This window comes from Plasmodium falciparum, assembly GCF_000002765.6.
Source record: "Plasmodium falciparum 3D7 genome assembly, chromosome: 5".
NCBI classification, from domain to species: domain Eukaryota; phylum Apicomplexa; class Aconoidasida; order Haemosporida; family Plasmodiidae; genus Plasmodium; species Plasmodium falciparum.
The window spans coordinates 486,602-511,500 of NC_004326.2; the positions used below are offsets into that span (position 1 = coordinate 486,602).

The 24,899-nt window shown below is 20.7% G+C and overlaps 1 protein-coding gene across 1 annotated transcript in view; it reads left to right on the plus strand.

Annotated features, from left to right (window-relative positions):
• Positions 1-24,899, plus strand: part of PF3D7_0511500 (RNA pseudouridylate synthase, putative) — a gene marked incomplete at both ends in the record, with an annotated part of 30,186 nt that continues 5,287 nt past the window's right edge. The window contains one exon of the mRNA XM_001351636.1: positions 1-24,899. This exon is cut by the window's right edge and continues 5,287 nt beyond it. Coding sequence (XP_001351672.1) covers positions 1-24,899 — 24,899 coding nt within the window.

The window sequence follows — 24,899 nt, forward strand, 5'->3', positions numbered from 1 at the left end:
ATGGATTGTAATTTTTTTGAAGAAGATGGTTCATCAAGTATGAACCAAACAAATGGAATATCAAAAGAAAATGTAAGTGAGAAAGTTTATTCAGAAGATGATAAAAATACATCTTGTTATGTTAGCTATTCATCTCATAGTGATGATAGTTATTTAGATGTTGAATATGAAAATGTTCATAAATCTAGAGATATAGAAAATCATATAAATGATAATAATAAAAATATGGATAATTATAATTTAGGTTATTGTAATTTTAATGATGTTATGATAGATAAAAATATTGAATGTATTAATAAAAAAGAATTGAATTGTTTAAAATTAAAAAAAAATATATTAAATCGAAGTGAAAATTATAATAATGATATAGTATCAACAGAATATTCAGACAATCATACTTTATATAAAAATTGTTCAGGTACTGATGATAAAAATTATAGTAATAATAAAGATGATAAAATTAGTGATGATCATAAGTGTGATAAATTTGTTGATGATATGGATAATAATCCAAATAATCATGTATCTAATAATGGTGATCCTAAAAAATGTGAGAATCTCTCACCTGATAATGATACGTCTAATTCTATACATAAGAATAATAATACTAATATTAATGAAAAAAAAAATGGAGAGAAGAAATTCATAGAAGGGCATTTTCTGAGTGTTATTAATAAATTTAAAAGAAGTTTAAAAGAAAATGTTATTGGGAAAAAAATATGGAATAATAATAATTCGGATATTACTACTATAGAGCCTCATACGTTACAAAACGAGGACAGCATCACCGACAATAATAAGAGTAATAAGAAAAGTGATAATAATAATGATAAAAAGAATGATGATGATAATAATAATAATAATAACAACAATAACAACAATAACAACAATAATAATAATAATGATAATCATGTGTGTACTTCCAACAATCAACCAAATACAATAAATAAACAAAACAATTTACCAAGTCATAAAATAAATGATCAAAACGGTCGAACAAAAATAACCCCTCAAAATGTAAATCAAAAAGAGAAGGAAATAAAAAATGTAGTGAAAGAAAAAAACAATTTCAACAGAGAAGAAAAAGATATAACAAATTCTGATGATTATGATGAAAATAGCACAGATGAAAGTTGTTCTTATAATCCTAATATTACAAGTTCTGAAAATTCCGAAGAAGATTGTTATGAACCTTCTTCAGATGATAAACCTAGTAATAATACGTCTGATCATATCAATATAAACGACATTAGGAACGATGTTCCTTCTAATGACAATGCTTCAAGCTTGAATGTGAAAAGTGCAGAAAATTGTAATAAGGAGAAAAAGAAAAAAAAAAAAAAAAAGAAAAAAGAACTTAATAATGATAATAAAGACAATACATTAAATAATGAAACTATGAATGATATAAATATGAATAATAAAAATGATAACACTTGTTTTACCATACAAGAATCAAATAAAAATTGTAAGAATGAAAATTTTTTAATTTTAGGAAATGAAAATGAAATGAAAACCTCTAGGATTAATGTACCCAAAATAGAAATAATAAAAGATGAGGAACCTAATAGATTTTTTGATAATAATGATTTGAAAAATAAAAATATAAATGATCACGATAATGATAATGACGATATTGATTTTATTAAAATGATCAAAGATAAAATGAAAAAAAGTATATATAATAATAAGGATAATAAATGTATTTCAAAAAAAAGCAATATCAACAAAATAGAGAACCCCGTTAATAATAATAATAATAATAATAATAATAATAATAATGATATTAATATTTTTAGTAATTTATCAGAACAAAATATACTAAAAAAGGAAAGTAATGTATGTGAGTCTTATGAAGGAAGAAAAGAATCGAATAATACAATACATAAAATACATTGTTCAAAAGGAAAAAAAAATATAATGAATTTAAATAATTCTAGTAACACAAGTAGTAATTTTTTATCTCAACATACTCTTGATGATATTAATAAAAAGTATAATGTATTAAGTGATGTGAATTTGTTAAAATTAATAGCTCATTGTTCAAAAAGCAAAAATGGAGAGTTTCCTAGTATGGATGATAAGATTATTGAGGATTTTATAAATATGAAAAAGAATAGTATAAAAAATGAAATAAAAAAACATATTATATATATATGTGCTAAATGTAGATTAGAAATGAAATTATCTAATAATCCATATTTATGTTTTGAATGTTTTATTAATGAAATGAATGCACATACAGGTAAAACCGTACGTATGGCCAATGGAACTGATTTTAATATTAAAGATGTAAAAGTTATAAATTCATACATTTCTAAATTTTTTGTTGAGGTAGATAAATTAAAAAATAAATTTGAAATGGATGATGAAGAAATAATGTTAATGTTTAGTGAAATGAGAAAAAGTACCTTATGGAATTCAGAAAAAAATATGTGTAAATTATTTTTTGATATTTTTAAAAATTATGATATAATTGATAATAATAGTATATTTTCATCAAATAATAAAACGAGAACAGATTTCCTTAAACAGAATTATGATATAAAAATAGAAGAATGGAATCAAAATGAAGATGAAAAAAGATTAATTAATAATATAATTAATAATGAAATATTATCCCCTGGTTATATAAAAGAATTATTAAAATTTTATAATTTTTCAAAGATGAAAATGAAACCTAAAACAAATGAACAAATAGAAGAAATATATCTTAAGCCTAAATCTAAAAAAGTGAATCATTATAAGAATATCAGAAAAAAAAAATATACTGTTCATAAAGATATATGTAAAATAAGAACTGTATGTAATTCTACATGTAGAATAAATAGTTGTAATTATTGTAGTTGTATATTTGATAGTATCAAATGTAGATTTATACTTATTAGTAAAATGAAAAATACTAAAAAATTGGTATATGAAAAACGCATAAATAATAGTACTATTTCAGTAGAAAAAATGCATGAAGTTAAGGAAATTAAAATAGAACAAAAAGATATATTTATTCATGATGATCAGAAAAACTCTAAAGATGTTCCCCCATCATATAATTTTGGAAATTCCCCTATTCCAAATGAAGAAAAGCCAAATGTTAATAAAGAAGGGAATATACGAATAAGAAATGCAATTAACATTTTCAATAAAAATAAAAATAATAATAATAATAATAATGATAAAAACGATAAAAATGATAAAAATGATAAAAATGATAAGAATGATAAAAATGATGGTAAAAATAATAATAAAGGTAATGATAAAAATAATAATAGAGGTAATGATAAAAATAATGATAAAAAAAATAATAGAGATAATGATAAAAATAATGATAAAAATAATGATAAAAAAAATAATAAAGATAATAATAATAAAAAGAAAAAAAATGGTAAAGAACAGAATGAAGATAGTACAGAGAGTGATGATGAAAGTTCTGTAATAGATGATAATTATATTGACGATGATAGTTGTGATTGTGATAGTGAAAGCGATTCTATAGATTATGATACATCATTTAATAGTGAAAGTAATTATGATGATAATAGTTTTATAGATATGAGTGATAACGATAATACTCTTAATTATATAAAGAATTATGAAACTACTTATAATGCATTAGATATATTTATGAAAGATATTGATAAAATAAATAAGAATAGAGAGGAATTAAATAATATTTTACCCATAAAAAAATCACTAGATAATTATGTATTACCAAATATTATAACACAAAAAGTATTACCTCCAGTTATTTTACCATTAAATAAACAAATGACAAATTTATTTTATGAATTGAGATATCGAGATTTTTTTCATATTGAAAAAATTGATTATTATAAATTATTTACAATGCAGAAAGGTATTTCAAATATATATATGAAGAAATTCTTAATGAATAATGAAGATATGTCTTTTAATTCTATAACAAATGGAATAGAAACATATAATTATACAAATGAAAATATTGTAATAAATCATAAGAATAACAATGGAAAAATAGAATTATATATACCTAATTTTTGGAGAAGTATTAAAAGTGTAAATGAAATAAAATCTCTTACAGGAAATTATTATGATTTCTATTACAAAGTATTAGTACATCCAAGAGGTAATTCAAATGATGATAATTATATGTCTGCATATTTAGAAGTTATTAAACAAGATTTTTATCCATCAGAATGGGTTTTTCCAAATGTTCATTTTCAATTAACAGTTCATAATTTTAAAAATAGAAAGAATTCGATATCATCTGCATCATGTTGGTCATTTACAAATAATTCTTTATCTCGAGGATGGCAAAAAATGATAAGTCATTCAAAAATAAATAAAGTTTCAGGATTCTTAGATGAATCAGGTGGTTTATTAATTAAAGGAAAAGTAGAAATAACATTTAAACAATTATGGTCAAAAAGTGTTCAATATAGTCCTAAATATATATGGAGTTATATGCCTGAAAAATTATATGCACATTTTCAACAAGAGGATCCTTTACTTAACTTTTTATTCAAAAAATCGTATTTTAAAAACATTTTACATAAAAATGAGAAACATAATAATTACAATAGTAGTATTAATGATTTGAAAAAAAATGATAATAACAAGAGCAACAACTATTATATAAACAAAAATAGTAATTGTGATAAAAATAAAAATATTGATAGGATGAAGAAGATGAGTTATTATAATATGAACTATTTATATAATAGATATACATTAGATATATATAACTATTCTTTATATTGGTCTCCACAACTTGTTAAGAGTTATTTTGGCAATGTAGATCATAAGAAAAAATGCAATAAATCGCTTGCTAATAATACAAATAATGTTATCCAAAATGATATGAATAAGGAAGAAAAGGTATTAGATATTATTAGTGATTCTTATAGTAATATGCATGTATATGATTTGTTGATTAAAAGGAAAAATTTAAATGAATTGAAAAAATTTTCTAAAGGGGGAAATCTACAAAATGAGCAAAAAGGAGATGAAGATGTAAAAAAGGAAGATGTAAAAAAGGAAAATGTAAACAAAGAAGAGATAAAAAATGGAAATAATAATAATAATAATGATGAAAATGAGAACGAAGTAGATGACAACACAGTAAGTACCACCGATTATCTAACCCTAGATGATAGAAAACATGTGTTAACATTAACTAATTATATTGTTCCCATTGTAGAATCATTTCACGATAATGACAATTTAACAATCTTAGTAAATACATTATACAATATTGATCTATTTAAAATTATAGTTTTGAAATATAATGGGAATTTATATAATAGGATATTAATGAAATATATTAAAAAAAAGAGAAAAGAAAAAAGGTATAAATTAGAATATGTTATGAAAAAATATGGTATAGAAAAACATTTTACAAAAAATGAAGTAATACAAAAGATAAAGGAATATAATGAAAATAAAATTGATAATTATGATGATTGTATAAAATGGAAAAATACGCTTATACAAAAATTACAAATAATAAGTGAAAGAATAAAATATTTATATACATATATGAATGATAAAATTAATAATATGAATAATATTAATTATAAATCATATTTCCAATTATGTAATTCAAATGAAATTCCAAATATACAATTTATAAATGTTATAGATATACAAAAAGAAGAAATTATTATAAATGGTATAACACGTATTAATAATTATATTAATTATTTAAACGTTTGGATACAAAATGTTAATGATTGTATAAATTATGTAACAAATTGTGGATATAATTTTAATTATTTATCTAACCTAAATAAAGTAAAAATAAATATTAATGATTTAAATAATAATATTGTTGATGTTAATAATAGTATACATAATATTGAAAAGGAGGATATATTTAAATCATTAAGTTATCCAAAGGATCATTCCACAACTTTTGAAGGTATTCATAACAATATGTCCCATAAAGAAACAAGTTCAATTCAAAACAAAGGCAAAGAAAAATCTAATAACAACATCAAAAGCGACGACAACAATAATAATAATGATAATTATTGTGTTGGAGATTATTTAGAATTTTTGGAATATGATTTTATTGACAATCCAGATGAATTGAAAAGAATTCCTTATAGATATTCTAGTGATTTTAAATCATTCCATATGTTTGAATATTTTAGAAAAAATAATAATAACGTTATTGTTTCTTTACAAAGAATCTTTATTTGTATGCAGTTATATTCATTAGTTCTTTGTGCCAAAAAAAAAAAAGATCATTTTGAAAAATATACATCAGATGTTAATTTAAATGAACTCTATTATAATGAAAAGGATAATTTCCATGATAATATGAATAAATTTAAAGGAAAGAACAATAAATATAATAAAAAACAAGAATATTATAATCAAAACAATTATGATTGTGGTGTAAAAAATTCTTATTCATCCTCCTTGTCAACAGCTGTTGAAACATTAACAGCTAATGGAATTAAAGAAGCTAAAGATGATGATTTAAACAAATCATCTTTAAATAAAAAGAAATGTCATGATAAAGATAATAACGATCAACCTCATTATGTTAGTACCAATAGTTCAAATAGTGATGATGATGATGATGATGGTGATAATAATAATAATAAGAATGATAATATGGATGATGATTCGTATTATGAAAGGAATAGTATTTTTGGAGATAATAATGATGATAAGGATGATGATGATGATGATAGTTATTTAGATAATTTTTCTGATTCTGATGGGAAAAAAAACGACCCTTCATATAAATATGACATAGAAAATAATGAAGAAATGAAATTTTATAAAGATTTAGAATTACGTAAAAAAAATTGTTTATATTATTATAGAAATGCCCTCTTTTATAATGGTTCATCTATGATACCTTGTGAAGAAAATAAACATTTTACTATCCCTTTAAAAGGTATAGATAATAATGGTGCAAACCCTGAAAATTTTGATGATGGTACAGAAAATATGTGTTCCTTTTTAAATATGTTTAGCAAAAATGATAATTATTTGAATTTATTTAAACCATTAATTCCAAATATTAAAATTTTATTATTTAGTTTAAATAAAATTTTATTTAATAAACATAGATGTAATGAACCCATTAGAAAAATACATGAAGAGCTGTTTAAAAGAATCGTTTGTGATGTAGCAAGGGATAAAATTAAATTGAATAGAAAAATTAAAAAACTGAAGAAACAGAATAATAAAGGTGATATTATTAATGATTTAATTAATGATTTAAAGGAATTACGTTTTTTTGAAAAAATATGTTATGAGTTGTTTAAATTAAAAAGTAAAAATTATAGTGATGATGAAGATAGTAATAATAGGATGGAAGAAAGTGAGTATAGTGAAAATTCTAATGATTTAAGTTATGATGAATTTGATTCTAAAATATCAAAATATCCAACAAAAGTAGGAAATGAAGGGAAAAAATCAAAAGATAATAATAATAATAATAATAATAATATGATGGGTGATGATGATAATAAAGTGAATAAAAATGAAGAAGGTAACGAACAAAATGAAAGTGCACAAATTAAGGAAGGTAAGGAAAAGAAATTAAGGGATTTTATTCAGAAGGAAGATATACGAAATGAAGATAATGAATCTTATGAATATTACAATGATCAAGGTACCGAGAATTTAGATGATATGAATTCAGATGAATATATGAATAATAATAATAATAATAATAATAATAATAATAATAATATAAAACGTTTAGATGATTCATATAATAAATTATTGAAAAATAAAAATATTAATTCATTAATTTATAATTTAGTAAGTAAATTAAAAATGGATTTTTATAAAAATTATATTATTTGTGATAAGGATATTTTTAAAACTATTGGAAGGTTATGTTTTAGTGAAATACCATATGTATTATTTTTATATATGGATTGTTATAAGAGTTTAGGAAGAGGTGATTTGGTTGATATACCTTTATATTTAGATGTATTTGAAGAAAATGAAGAAATGGAAGATGATAGTAAAGGTGAAAAGAATTTAGTATATTCTATAAGAAGAAATAATATGAGAAATAAAGGAGATGGATCATCTAAGGAAAAGATTACTTATCATTTATATGCTCTAGTTATATCACAAAATAAAAATCCAAATAATAATTTATTTATACCTAGTTACAATAAAGTGAATGATATGGAATTTAATATAGGAAATGATTGTAATTTGAATTCTTCATCTTATTTAATTTTAAAACCACAAATAAATGGACCATGGTATCAAATATATAAAAATAGAATAACACAATTAAAACAAGCTACCGATTTTAATGAATGGAAATGTCATAGAGATTTTTATTGCTCATGTTGTATATATGTTAGTGATAATTATTTTGAAATGCAGAATCATTTCTTTTTGCAACAATTTAATATTAAAGATATTAATTTTCCTTTATATGTACATACATTAAAAGAATTTGAAATAGAGGAAGAAGATATTTTTGAATTTGATAGAAATAATAAGAATGATGATATGTATTCATCATCTGTAAATAATGGTTTAGAAGAAAATTATGTTGATGAATTAATATATGAGTTGAGAAAATTCTCATTAGATAAATCAGAAAAAAAATTAAATGAACAAAAGGATGGAAATGGTGTTCCTAAGAGTAGTAATGATAAACTTGTTTCATACATTGAAGAAGAAAAATATAGTTCACATTTTAAGAAAGTTTTTGAAAAAAATAATCTTTATAAACTAGTAGATGATATAAATGAAAAATATAATGTAAAATATTATGGTAGTAGTAAAACCAAAATTTTTAGTAAAAAAAAAAATGTTCCTATGAATATAAAAGAAGGAACTTTCCCATATATTAAAACAGAACATGATATAATATATAATTGTTTACAAGCTCATCATCGATTAATGATAAATGTAAAAGAGGAATTAATTGATGATGTAATAAAAGTAAATAATAATAATAATATATGTTATAATTTTAATAATCATCATAAATCTGCTGTATGTATTGTCTTAAATAATCATAATACATTAAGAGAAGACAAGAGAAGACATTTTTTTGATTTAAAAAATATAATTAAGAATTATGAAAAATTTGATATGAACAATTTAAATATATATAATAGTAATATTAAATTAATGAAATTTAGTGATAACTTTTCTACTGGATTAATTATAACCAAAAACATGCCATTATTTTATAGTAATATAACATTAAAAAATATTATTAATGTAAGAAATAACTCTATAATCGATAGTGACAATGAAAGGAAACATTTAATTCATAAAATTGGAGAAGATCATCATCATAATAATAATAGTAATAATAATGTAGAAGGAAATATAAGTAAGGTTTATTGTAAGAAGGAGTTAAAAGGAATAATAAGTTCCAATGAAACCAATGATACGAATCATACAAATCGTACAAATCGCACAAATGAAATGAAAGAAGAAAATGGTTTGAGTGACATAAGAAATTATGAACAAAATGATAATATTACCACAACAAATACAAATGACAAGAAATTAGATGTGGTGGATAATATATCTGAAACGAATGATTTGAATTTAATAAGAAAGAATGGTGATATAAATAAATGTATAGAAAAAGGAAATGGAGGAGGTAAAGGACGTTTAAATGTTATGAACAATAATATTCAGAAATGTAAAAATAAATATAACACAAAGAAAGAATGTCGAAATTTGAATATCTTACATTGTAATACAAATAATATTATAATAAATCGAAATGATATGAATTATGTAAAATATATTATGCAACTTGAAAATTTCTTAAAAGGAATGAATTTTAATAATAAATTTTTTTTTAATATGAATAATGTAAAAGACCCAATAAGAGATCCATTTCATTTAGAAATCAATAATGTATTTTATAATTTTTTTGAAGTAAAAATGAATATGAATAATATTAAGAAGAATTATATAAATAATCAAGAAAAATCTGAATTACATAGTTATTATATAAAGACTTGTTTAAATATATTTAAAAGTTTTTTCCATGAATATTTCTATTTAAGTTTTATAAATAAAATGGAAATAAAGAAAAAGAAAAAGAACGCTTTTAAAAATTTTTGTATTGCATTATCAGATATATTTTTCACCAACTTAAGTTTTAAGTCAGAAGAAGATGATGATAATTTTGAACACTTACAAGGAGGTATAATAATATATGAATTTTATGAAAAGAGATTTAAAAAATTGAAATTAATATTAAAGAAAATATTTATGTATTTAAATATTATATGTATGATTATAAAATATATAAAACTGAAAAAATGGATTTTTAATGAAAATTTCGATATGCATACGTGCAAAATGCATGATACCTTTTTTTTTAATTTTTTATATTTTTTTTATAATAAATATTCCAAAAATTGTAAAAATAATTATATAAAGAAATTATGTCAAAAATCTGCAGTAAAAAAAAAACAAATTATAAATGGTATTAAAAAAAATATGAATACAGTTAAAGATGAAGATTTTTATTTCCTTGAATTTTATGATAAATTGTTTGTAAAACGTGAACCACTTATGCAAGAACATTTATCAAATAAACTGGATAAATTATTAACATATTGTACATGTATCATATCAACGAATGAAACACAAATAATAAATCCAAAAATATACAAAAAAAAAAAAGCATTATTTTTTGAAAGAACACAACATAATATTGATTGTGTTTTTAGATATTTTTCTTCTTCATTGCACGATGAAATTTTATATTTAAGTAAAAGAAGAAATGATTTTAATGAAAGAAAAAAATATAAAGAACAAGATAAAATTGCATCAGAAAAAGAAGACCAAATATATTCTATACATGGAAATAATATGAATAATCAAGACCGTATGTATTTATATATTGAAGAAAATTTTAATTCCATAGAAGAAACTAATCCTAAAAGAATGGAATATTTTTTATTAAATTTATTAAAAAATAATGAAAAAAAAAGAAAAACATGCGTTTTATGTTATTGCGTGCGAAGATATTATATGAATTTTTTAAATAAGTTAGAAAAAAAATTAACACATGATTTTATTGAAAAACAAATCAATTTTATATTTGATAATAATTATTTAGAAATAACCAAATTATATAGAAGAACAAAAAATAATTTATTAGATCCAAATTGTAATTGTCCTAGTTTATTTAATTATATAAATATTGATACTGTAGAAGCATGCATAATATATTTACTTCAAACCATGTGGAAATTTTATATTTCTTATATCTTATCGATACCAAATGAATTGGAACAATATTATGAAAATCTAGCTAAAAAACATAAGAGAAAAAAATATAAAAATTCAAAGGATGAAAAGGGTTGGAATTTTATTAAATTTTTAAAAGAAGAAAAAACAAATAATCTAATTAATAAATATATATCATTTAATGATGATAGTGATGTGATATCTACTAATGATGAAGAAAATGTAGACCGTTCAGATGATTCAGAATCTAATGATGATAAGAAATATTCAAAAAAAAAACAAAGCAATTTGTTATTATCAAATTTTGATTTTGTAGATATATCATCCATAGAAAAATTAACTTCAGGTAACTCTAGTTCTAAAAATTCTAAGAAAAATAGTAATAATGAAAGTATCCAAATGGATAATACAAACAATAGTAATAGTAATAATAATAATAAAAATGATAACAATAATGATAACAATAATGATAATAATAATTCTTTTTGTTATTATTGTGCAGACGAATTAAATGTAAAAAATGGAAAAATTTTAGATACAAACAAAAATATAGAATCCAATGACAAATCATATAAAAATCAAAATATTCAATCAAATGAACAAAGCGTCACACCAAATCGAAATATCGAAGAAAATAAAGATCATGAAAAGAAATCGAATAATTCATTTTATAATATTAATTTAGATATTTTAAAACAAGATGACTTATTTTATAAATGCACAAATGAACATTTAGGAAATGCAACTGCTGTATTAAATATCTTGCAAAAGAAATTAGAAAATGAAGAATTAAAAAAACTCATGAAATTATTCCATTTTAGAGGTTTTACAGAAAAAATACCAAATGAAGAATGTTCAAAGAAAAAATGTATAAAGAATAAAAATGTTCATAAAAATAAAGATGATGTAATAGTATCAGCTCATAAAGAGAAAAATGTAAAAACTGATTCATCAGATGATAAAAAGAAAAAAGAAGACAATGAAAATAATAATAAGAATAAGAATAACATAATTCATAATAGTACTAATAATAATGTATTAAAAGAAAATATTCACAATATTACACAGAATGAATATATAAAGAATGATTTAAAAAATATTCTTTCCAAAGATAATTTAAGGAATGAAGATCCATCAGATATCTTAGAAAATAATTTAGAAAGTGTATTCAATGGAACGCATGTAGATCAAAAGTTTATATCCAATTTTTACGCTAATTTAAAAATATTTAAAGATTGTTTAGATAAAAATGAATTAACAAAAGGTAATAACAGTAAAGATAATAATAATAATAATAATAATAACAATAATAATAACAACAATAAAAATAATATGGGACAAGAAAATGTACTTATGTCAACTATTCATAAAGTGAATGAAACCATGAAAAAATACAATATTAATAATATAAATGAAATAAAAAGTGTATTAATAAAAAATGGGTATGATATACGTAAATGTTATAACGGTATCGATTTAATTTTTTTATTTTTATCAAAAATAAAAGGTGCAAATGTGAATTTTATAAATGGAAATAATTTTGAAAGTAATAAAAATATGTATGAAATTTTATTAAGTAATTTCAAATCTTTAAATTATGAAAAGATTGAAAAGGAATATTATAGTTTAGATTATATATTAGGAAACTTTGAATATATTGATGAAAATTATATAGAAGAAAGATATGCTTCATTTTTTAATTATATGGATGTTATATTTACAACACAGAATATGATAGACGATTCGGATATAATAACGCAAGATATATTTAATCCGTTTATTGATATTATGAATAACTTATTTTGTTATGGTATTGGATTAATAGATAATAATAATAATATGAATAGTAGTAGTAATAATAATAACAAAATTAATAGTAATAATAGCCATAGTAACAACAAAAACAACAATAACAAAAACAAAAATAATAACAATAGCAATAATAACAACAACAACAACAACAGCAACAACAACAGCAACAACAACAACAGCAACAACAACAACAACAACAATAATAATAATAATAATAATAATAATAATGTTAATAAAGAAATAATAAAATTGAATAGTTTATACTCCTTTTTAGATAATTTACACAAATGTGTAGGTTCCTTATTAATTATAGACAAAAGTTATGATTGCAAGAAAGAATTATTTTCATTTATACAATATAATAGTTTCTTTTGGTATATTTTATATAAACAATATAATATGTTTTTAACATATTATGATATGACTAATCATTGTAATTTCTTTAATATATTTTTATTTCATTTTTTTAATTATACCTTTAATTTCCCTATGGATAATTTTTTCCAATTAGATAATAAGCTATCTTTTGAAAAAGAACAAATTGTGAATCATTTATTTACGAAATTTCCATTTTTAAAAGAAGAAGAAAAATCATTATTCCATATTATTATGAGATTTTTATTGCAAGAAAAAAATCATTTTTATAATTATTATTATAGTAATGAGCTGTCACTTTTTATTTTTAATGCTATTATGTCCTTGAATAATTTTTATTTAAATATGAAGGAACCTAATATATTTTCGAAGGATTATACCAAACTCAATGATTATAATTTTGTTTTGAACATGAAGGAAGTGTATGACATCCAACCTGCCGTAATAAATAAGAAGAGCAAATGTGAGGAGAGTAGTAATAAAATATATAATGTTTGTAAGAGTAGTAATAATAATGAAGAGATTAAAAGTGTTGAAAATGATAAGAATGGTGGTAATAGTTATTTTGATAATTTTATATTAAATAAAGAGAATATTTTAGATATATTAGAAAAGAAAAATGAAAAAGAAATATATGAAATAGGAAAGGTATTTGATTTTCATATAAAGAATGAATCAATATATTTTAAGAAAAGAATAAATATGTTAGATTTTGTTATGAATGATTATAAGAAGGAGAATTTTGTAAATTATAGTAACTCAGATATTAATAATAAAATATTTTATGTAGCTTATAATTATCCAATTATTAATATTAATAACAAAAATAATGATTTATTTAGTATTTATTTAAGAACAATATATAAATGTAATGAACATTTTAGAAATTTGAATCATGTATTTTTTATATATAGTAATTATTTTTATAATTTTCATAATTTATTTTTATTTTTTAATAAGGATAATGATTTATTTAATTCATTATTTAAATTACGTTTCAAAATTGATCAAGCTAAACAAATGGATAATTTCTACTATGATATGGAAGATAAAAATAATAATACTTATATGAATAAAGAATATGTACAAATAAAAAAAAAAAATGAAAACGAAAATAATATAACATTTTCGAATCCCATTGGAAATTACAAGAATTATGAATATGCTATACATAATAGTAAGAGTGACATATTTTATATATTTGATGATATAGTATATGATATAACTGAATCTGTTAATATGGATTATTATTTTAAAGGGAATAGGGCTTATGTTAATTTTGTGAAGAACAAAATGTATGGTGATGATAATAAGGAAGATGATTATATACAATATGATGAGATAAGTATAAATGAAGCAAATCAAAATAAAAGAAAACAACAAATTGATAGTAGTAATAATAACAACAATGTTGTTGTTAATAATGATGATAATGATAATGATAACATGTGTAGCAATAATAATTATTATTATAATAATATTTATAATAATGATAATTTGTGTTATAATAGAAATTCTATACAATTTGACGATTATATGGATGAAACAATACTTTCCGAATTAATAAATAATAAAGAAACTGATGGATTAAATGCAGATTCATCTAATTTAGGACCATATAATATGAATAATGTTAAAAATAAAAATAATAATAATAATAATAGTAATAATAAAAGAAAAAAGAATGAGAAAAATGAAAAGATAGATAAAATAGAACAATTTTTACATGAATCCGAATTAGAAAAAGATATTATGAATATAACATTTAATGAAAAAGAATTTTTAGGAAAAGATTTATCATTTAATTTTTATTTCCGTTCTATTATGTATTATAACAAAGATATTATAGCTAGTAATAATTTAGAATATTTAATGAAAGATAAAAACTTTATTACAGGAAATGTAGGGAAGAAATATTTCTTTATATCCTTATTATTTAATATAGATTATTATAATGTAAGAGGTATGAATATAGGAAATAAAGTAGTATCCAATAGGACAATGTTTATAAATAAAATATTGAGAGATAATAAAGGAAAGGTCTTAAATTTAAAGGTATTCCATATATATAATATTTTTTCAAAAATTATTGAATTATATTATGAGAGGAAAAGAAAGGGCCATAATATGATGTCCTTAAAAAATAGCAAAATAGCATCAACAAATGGTAACAACAACAACAACAACAACAACAACAACAATAATAATAATAATAATAGTAAAAGTAATTTGAAAGATGAAGATAATACAATCAACCTATTTGATTATAAAACAGATGAAGATTTTTATTATAAAGTAAAAATGAATCCATCCTATTTCTTCTTATTATATGCTATAAAAAAAGATTATGATAAACGAAATAAAAATAAATTAATATTTATGAATGTTAATTCTGATTTAGAAGCATATATTGAAGATAAAAAAGATAATAATATATATAATAGATTTGATTTGAACATATTATTAGTACCTATTTCTTCTCAAATTGTTTTAAGTAAATTTAATGGAAATTTAAATATGTTTAATGATAATGATTATCCATTAATTACATTTAAATATTTAACAAGTACATATGAACTTATATGTATAGGAATTATATTATGTTCATCTAAATTATTATTACAAGATTATATTTTGAATTGGTTTTTTCCAAAATTAAAAGAAAGAAGATTAGTAAAAGATGATGTAGATTTAAAGATAGATGATATTTATGTATATGAAGAATCAGAATTATATTGTTTAGAAAAAATACGAAAAGTTTCATGTAATATAAAAAAATTATTAAAAAAATATAGTAATACTATAGTTATTCAATTAAAGAAAACAAATATGAATAATAGTAATATAGATAAAATTAATTTAAAATGTGTAGAATATAGTAAATTAAATAAATACAATTTCTGTTCAAAATGTAGAAATAATTATATATGTATATGTGAAAAAATAGAAAGAGAACAATTAAGAAAAAAAGTGAGTCTCATAAAACAAGAAGAGCAATTATATAGATATTTTAAAATATACAACAACAATATGAATATGAACAACAACAACAGCAATAATAATAATAATAATAATAATGATGATTTGTTAAATATGCTAAATAATGATAAAGAAGCAAAAAAAATATTAGTACTTATGGAAAAAATGAAAGATTTAAAAAAAGCACAAAATATCAAGGCACAAGAAAAAAAAATTAATAAAAATATAAATTCAACAAATACACAAAATGTAGAAAATGATAATAATAAAAAATTAGAATCAAAAAAAGAAAAAGAAAAACTTCTCTTTAATATATATGAAACTCCAAATTTTGTACAAGAATTAGAAGCAATTGAAAATTCATGTCGTTCTTCTAATAGTTCTATGTTATCTTTATCCAGTGATAATATCTCAAGTTATTCATCCGATGATAATTTATTTGTTGATGAAATCGATAGTGGCTCCTATACATTTAATAATATTGTAATACCTAATATGGTTTCTGTTAAAGATGAAGAAAATGAAACACAAGAAAAAACCAATTCATCAGACCTAAAAAAAAGTCAGAAAGTAAATATTATTAAAAAAGGTAATGGTGTAAAAAATGATATGGAAGATATTATGTTAAAAGAATTTCATAAACTTAGTAAACAACGAATATCAAATATTTATAATTTACAACAATCCGTTCAGTTGTCCCAAGAAAATGTGAATAATAATAATATGGTGCTTAATTTTATAAAAGCCCAGGAAAACATGAAAAATAAAAATATGATAAAAGATGCAAAAAAAGATTCCAAGAAAATACCCGTAGATGTATTAAAGGACAAAAAAGGAAAGACAAGTAACAAAGAGGAGTTAGAAAAAGAAAAGGAAAAAGAGGAACATAAGCTAAAGGAGCAGCAAACTGTTCAAGAGGATCAAAAAGTAAAGGATAATAAAAAAATTAAGGATAATCAAAAAGTTAAGGATAATAAAAAAATTAAGGATAATCAAAAAGTAAAGGATAATAAAAAAATTAAGCAAGACAACATTGAAAAAACCAAAAATGATAAAGAAGAACCTATCCAAATTAATGAAAATACAAAACAGAGTAATATCAAAATTGTTTCATTAACTAAATCACAGGAATCTCTTACGGATAATAAAAAAACAAATGCAGATAACGAAAAGCAACTTACTGTTAATAAAATTGTACCAAAGATAGAAAACAAAAAAACAGAACCTGCTGTTGATGTAAAAGGAAAGGTAGAGAAGTCTAAATTATCAAAGGATAAGAGTGTAATAGTACCTGAGGTGAAAAAAGAAATAATTAATAATTCTGTCATTATGAACAATGATGGATCAAATAATGAGAATAAGAATAAAGAGAATAAAAATAAATCTTCTGAAAAGAGTAAGGCGAAGGATAACAATAATAATAAAAAGGATAATAATAACAATAATAATAATAAAAAGGATAATAATAACAATAATAATAAAAAGGATAATAATAACAGTAATAATAATAACAATAATAACAACCTTAGTAATAATGGCGAGGAAGATCCTAATGATAGTGATAGCGATAAAGATAAAAAGAAAAAAAATAAAAAGAAAGATAACAAAAATATAAATGACGATAGCGATGATAATAACAAAAATAAGAAGAAACTCAAGAATAATATTAAAAACTCTGATGATATTATAAATAATTATTTTTCCAAAAATGTTATTGAATATATTGAAAAAAATGATAAACTAGAAAATATTGCAACGTATATATATAACGAATTAATAGAAATAACGAAAAAGAAAATAAAAAAAAATGTTATACGTTTAGATAATTTATCAGCAGATAATTATTTGACCATAGGAGAAGAATTCTTAAATGTTATGAAAGAGATATTATTAAAAATATATTACAAATATAATGAGGATGATTACAGAAAACATTACTTAAGGATGAATAATAATGAAAATGACAATAATAATAATAATAAAATATCTTTAAAAAAGAAATCAGAAACAGAGGCTTCAAATAAAAATGTAGAGAGTAATGATAATGTAGATGGAAAATTAGAAAATGAATATAATGAGGATGAAACATACATGAATAAATTCAATTTATGTGATGATGAACATGTAATCAAATTTTTAAATCTTATAAAAAGAAAACTTATATATAAAATATTATTCCCAGATATTCAAATTGATACAAAAAGTAAAGGAAGAAATAAAAAGAACGTGAAAAAGAAAAAACAAGTAGATATAAAATATGTATATGATATATTTAAGAGGGAATATATTTTTTATGATAAAATATTAATTATGATTCAACATATATTAGATATAAATATAAGAACAAATATATTTTTATTTGTATATTTATTTGCTGGTAAATTAATATCATTTGTTGATTTTGATTATATATTAAATAATACAATTTTTTATAATGATTATGTATATTATAATAAGGTTGCTTTTGAAGATACTTTTTTTCAAGAAGAATCATTAGAAGAATCTAATAAAAAATATTATAATATGAATGATTCTATAAATATGCCTCTCCCGGATTCTCCTACTACTACTAGTAATAGTAATAATAATAATAATAATAATAATAGTAATAATAATAATAATAATAATAATTATGATAAAGGGGAAGTAAAAGGTTTACGTACATCTTCTGAACAGTTACTAAATAGTTTAAACAATGAAGGTAATAATAACAAACTAAAAGAAGATAATGTAATGATTAACGAAGAGAATAATGTGAATGAAGATATTGAAAAGAAGAAAAAAAAGAAAAGTATAGAGGAAGAAGGTTCAGGTGATGATGTTTTAATAAATGTAAATATGAGCAAAATAATATATATATTAATTTTAATTAGTAATAAAAGAATAATGAAAGAATTAATTGAAGAAAAATATCGTGAGGAATTAAATGAATATTATTATTTTGAAATGAATAAAAAATATTATGATATTTTATGTAATGAATATAATAAGATATTGAATGAAAATTATGCTAAAGATTTAAGTGAACATTATGTAAAAGATGAATTATTTTTTGAAAGTTTAAATATTATAGAATTATTAAATAATAAAGAATATATATCTACATTAACAGATACAAATAAATATATAAAAGATGAAAATAAGAAATTAAACAAAACACATGTAGATGATAATGAATTAATAATAAATGAATATGAATTTATGAATGAAAAAAATATAAATAAATATATTAATATACATAATATTATTAAATTCAAATTAAATTTTAAAATAGCTATAAAGAAAATTAATATATTACAAGATAAAATCTTTATTAATAATAATGATAATATAAGTTCAGGTATTTCATTTTATTCTTTAATATTTAAATATAATAGTAACTTAATTAATACTCTACATACAGATATTATGAAAACAACACAGAATAATAATATGTCCATTCCTAATATGACCAATTATAATAATTATTTACAAGTTAGTAAAAAAGATATAGATAAACTAAAAGGAATTTATAATAAATATGTTGTATTGAATAACAAACCAAATGTATTGAAAGATATGTATATATTAAACTCAGAAATTAATACACTCTTGTCAGTTTTGTACAACGATATTAATTATAATAATATGATGAATAACACGTATAATAATATATTAGGTGATACACATATATCTGCACAAAATGGAGGATATTTAAGAGCAGGTAGTAATAATTTAAGTAATAATAAAATGAATAATCAAGGAGGAAATCATATAAATGTGAAACGTGTTTTAACAAATAATCTTAATATGAATAATATGAATAATAACAATAATAACAATAATAACAACAACAACAACAACAACAACAACAACAACAACAACAACAACAACAACAACAACAACAATAATAATAATAATAATAATAATATATATATAAATGAAGGTGGTACAATAAATATGAAAGATTTAAAATTAAATCTATCAAAAGTTATTGGAACCAACCCAGATATTCAAAATGAAATAAATAATAACAGTAATCACGATAAAAAGAGTATATTAAAAAATTCAAGTACCTATTCTTCTATATACGATAATAATACACCTACAATTATTAATAAAAATAATAATAATTTAAAAACAAGTGTAGGATTAAATTCACCCACCTCAAATAGGAATAAAAAAAGTGTTACGACCTTTGATTCAAAAGTAACATTATCAGCATCTTACAATTCAAATGAAATAAATAATATGAATGAAGATTCTAAATTAAGAAGATTAAGTGATCAACCCTTAAGTGCCAAAAGCTCAAAGATTGTAACGCCCCCTGGAAATAATATGAATAACAATACAAATAATGTGATTAACAATACAAATAATGTTCCTAACAATACAAATAATATTATTAATAATAATGTTGCTACGAACAAATATATTAAAAAGAGCAAATTCAAAAGAGTATATAATAAGGATATTCCATATATATGTAATGAAGGGAAAACTTGGATGGTTATTTATAAACCTGCATATTATCATTGCTCAGCATATACTTCTCATAATAGGTATAATTTCTTAGTAAATATTAATAAATATAGTGATTATTTTTATAATATCCTAGAAAAAATATGTATGAAATGTAAAATAAAAACAAAGTTTATGTGTATTACTTGTAAAGATATGGAAAATATTTGTAGTAAATGTGAAAATATTGTTTCTAAATTTTGTAAGAAATGTAATCTTTTAATAAAAAAAAATAGAGATGTATTAAAAATTATTAATAGTATATCCTTAAATGATGTTGTCTTTAGTGGTCGAGTAGAATCATTTCATTTATTCATGATGAAATCATTCCCACATTTAGAAACCGTAAAAAAATGGCATAAATTAGAATGTGGTTTATGTCATAGAATAGATCTAGAAACATCAGGAAGTTTAATAATAGCTAAAACTAAAGAAGCGAGAGAATTTTTATTTGATCAATTTCGTAAAAGAAATGTATATAAAGAATATATTTTATTATGTCATGGTAGAATTAAAAAGAAAAAAGGATTTATTAATAAATCGATACAAACGCATGAATATAATAATTTTCATAGTAAGAGCCATTTTAGTTTAGTTGTGAAAACAGGGGGAACAGATGCATATACCGAATATAATTGTGTTAAAGTATATAAATTAAAAAGAAAAATTGAAGATATTATTCAAGAAGTACAAGATGGAAAATATAATTGTAATAGTACAGTCAAAAAGGATATTAATAAAGAAATATATTGTAATGATTATTATAAATTTTTAAATAATAACAAGAAGAATGTAAATATAATACAACGTTATGTAATCATAACTAATATTTTATCAAATCATGATAATATAACCAAGAAAAAGGATACTTCAAATAATCTTATGACACAAGAAGATTATTCTTCATTCGTTCAAAGAAAAAATTCTCATATTATAACAAACTATTTTTCAGATTCACAAATATTAGAAGATAAGAAAAAAATAAAAAAAAAAATAAGTAGTACGCATAATAATAAAACATTAAATATTAAAGGAATTAATCATATTTTGCATGATGATACACATTATAATTTAAATGGTAACATTAATTCGAGAGGTAGTTATATTAATAAAAATGATTTTACAAATAATATGAATAATAATATGAATAATATGAATAATATGAATACTAGTACGTTGGGTATATATACTTCAGGAGCACCATCTATTAAGAAAGAAGTTTGTCATCATTTATGCTTTAGATGTAATTCTATATCAGAGGATTATTTCTTAACAGATCCTAAAGAGATTGAGAATTATACAAAAGAATTTACTTTATGTAATGTAAAAATCCATACAGGTAGAACCCATCAAATTAGGGTCCATATGAGGCATATAGGTCATCCATTAGTTTCTGATAAAAAATATTTGAATCCATCTTTAAGTAATCTAGATAAATTCTGGTGTTTCCGTATGTTTCTTCATTCTCTAATATTAGAATTTAACAATCCAGATTATTATTTCTTTAATTTAAATGATGATATGAAAAAAAAAAAAAAAATGTATTCAAGTAATCTATATAGAATGCCTGATAGAACAGTTAAAGCAATATGTCCATTAGCAGGTGATTTACAAACGGTTTTAGATAATGAATTAGAAATATCTGAAAGTTTAGAGGATGAAAATAGTTATATTAATAGAATATTGAAAATGAATATTAATGACAAAAGAAATGAAGCTATGAAAAATGCAAGACCAATTATTGAAGATGATAAATTTGTAAAACATGCAAGTATGGATAGTAGTAAGATCATACATTCAGCTCGTGAAGAAACTAATGATAAAGAAAAAATTTCTACACAAGCTAAAATTATAGAAGTAGGAAAGAAATTAACTACAAAGGATGAAGACATGTTACATTCGAAGAAGACAGACGTTATCCAACATGGTGATGAAGAAGAAGATGATGAAGAAGATGATGAAGAAGATGATGAGGAGGATGAAGAAGAGGAAGAAGAAGATGAAGATGAAGAAGATGTAGAAGATGTGGAAGATATAGAAGATGTAGAAGATGTAGAAGATATAGAAGATAATTATGTTGATGATGATCAATATGAAGATAATTATGATGACGATAATGATAATGATGATGATGATGAATATGATCATGATTATGATGAACACATAAATGAAGAAGAACAAGAAGATGATGATAAAAAAAACAATGTGAATATTAATGATTCTTATGAAGAAGGAGAAGAAGAAGGAGACGGAAAATTAAATACCAAAATAAAGAAAGATAAAAAATCCACAGAAAATAATATTAGTGTTGTTGAAGAAAAAGTAAAATCTATAGATATAAATAAAGAAGAAGATTTTCCAGATTTATTGTCAAATAGTAAAAAGAAAAACCATAAAGATAAAAGGAATGCTTCAAAAAATAAAAATAAAAATAAAGATATTTTAAAAAAAAATGAAAATAATATAAATGATGAAAAGGAAAAAAAAAGTTCTAATGTGATCACAAAAAATAATAAAGAACAAAATGAAATAATAGATAATAAAAATGAACATGTAGATAATAAAAATGAAATAATAGATAATAAAAATGAAATAATAGTTAATAAAAACGAAATAATAGTTAATAAAAACGAAATAATAGTTAATAAAAACGAAATAATAGATAACAAAAATGAACATATAGATAATAAGAATTTATTAAATGGTTCTTTAGATGAATATAATAATTTTAAAGAAAAGAATTTATTATCAAAAGAAAATCTAAAAATAAATGATACTACTACTATTACTACTAGTGTAGAAATACCTAATGATGAACATATAAAAAAAATATTATTAAAAAAACCAACAAATAAAATTTTACGTAAATTAAATTATGATGACTTCTTTACAAATAAAAAGAAAAAGGATATGAATAAAGAAAATATGAAAAAAACAGATGAACAAAAAATAAAAGAAGAAATAAAACAAACACAAGATGAAGAAGATACTTATCTCGATTTAATAGATAATGAAATTAAAAAAAGATTAAGAACCAATTTTAATTTATTAGTAAAAGAAGCAAAAATAGTTATTAATAATATTATAAGGAACAGTTTTGTTTTTAAAATTTTATTTTATTTTTTTAAATTAAAAAAAACATTATTATATTTATTAAAATGTTTTGGTATAGAACAAATTAAAAAAGAAAAAAAGGTGTATGTAGAAATGAATATATTAGATGAATTTGTTAACAATATGAATGAAAATAAGGAAAATATGCCTATAGATTTCTTATATGAATTAATACATAGTATAACATATTTTTATAAAAATATGCATGTAAAAAAAACCAGAAAAAAGAAAGAAATAATAATATATACATTGAAAAAGCATTTAAAAAATATTAAAAGTAATTCAAATATTTCTAAAACAAAAAGAAGCTTGATTTTTCAACGATTTTATAATATTTTATTTAATTTGAATTATGCTTTAAATAAATATGGTTTAAAAACAAATGAAAATTTAAAAAATCAAATAATGAAGAAAAGTAAAAATGTATATTTAAAAATTACAAATGTTTTTACTATCATAATGAATATATTAAATTCGAAAGTATATATGAAAGATATACATATTAAAAAGCTAATGGAAAATAAAGCAGTGTTTTCTTTAAATACTATAGAACAGTTTTTATTACTACACAAAATAAATAATGAAACAGGAGGAGAAGGCACAAATAATGATAAGGAAAAGAAAAGACAAACGAAAGTAAGTAACACTCAAGGATATAATAAAGATAATATAAATAATAAAGAAAAGGAAACAAATAAAAATGAGGAACAACAACAAGGAGAAGCAGAAGGAAAAAGAGAAGGGGAAGGAGAAGAAGGAGAAGGAGGAGAAGAAGAAGAATGTAATTATTTAATTGAACAAATTAATAAAATATTTTTTAAGGTAGATAAAAATAATGAACATATGCTAAATGGAGTACTCCTTGAAAATGATGATGATTATTTGGATGAAGAAGGAAAAGTTTCTAAGAAAAAAAT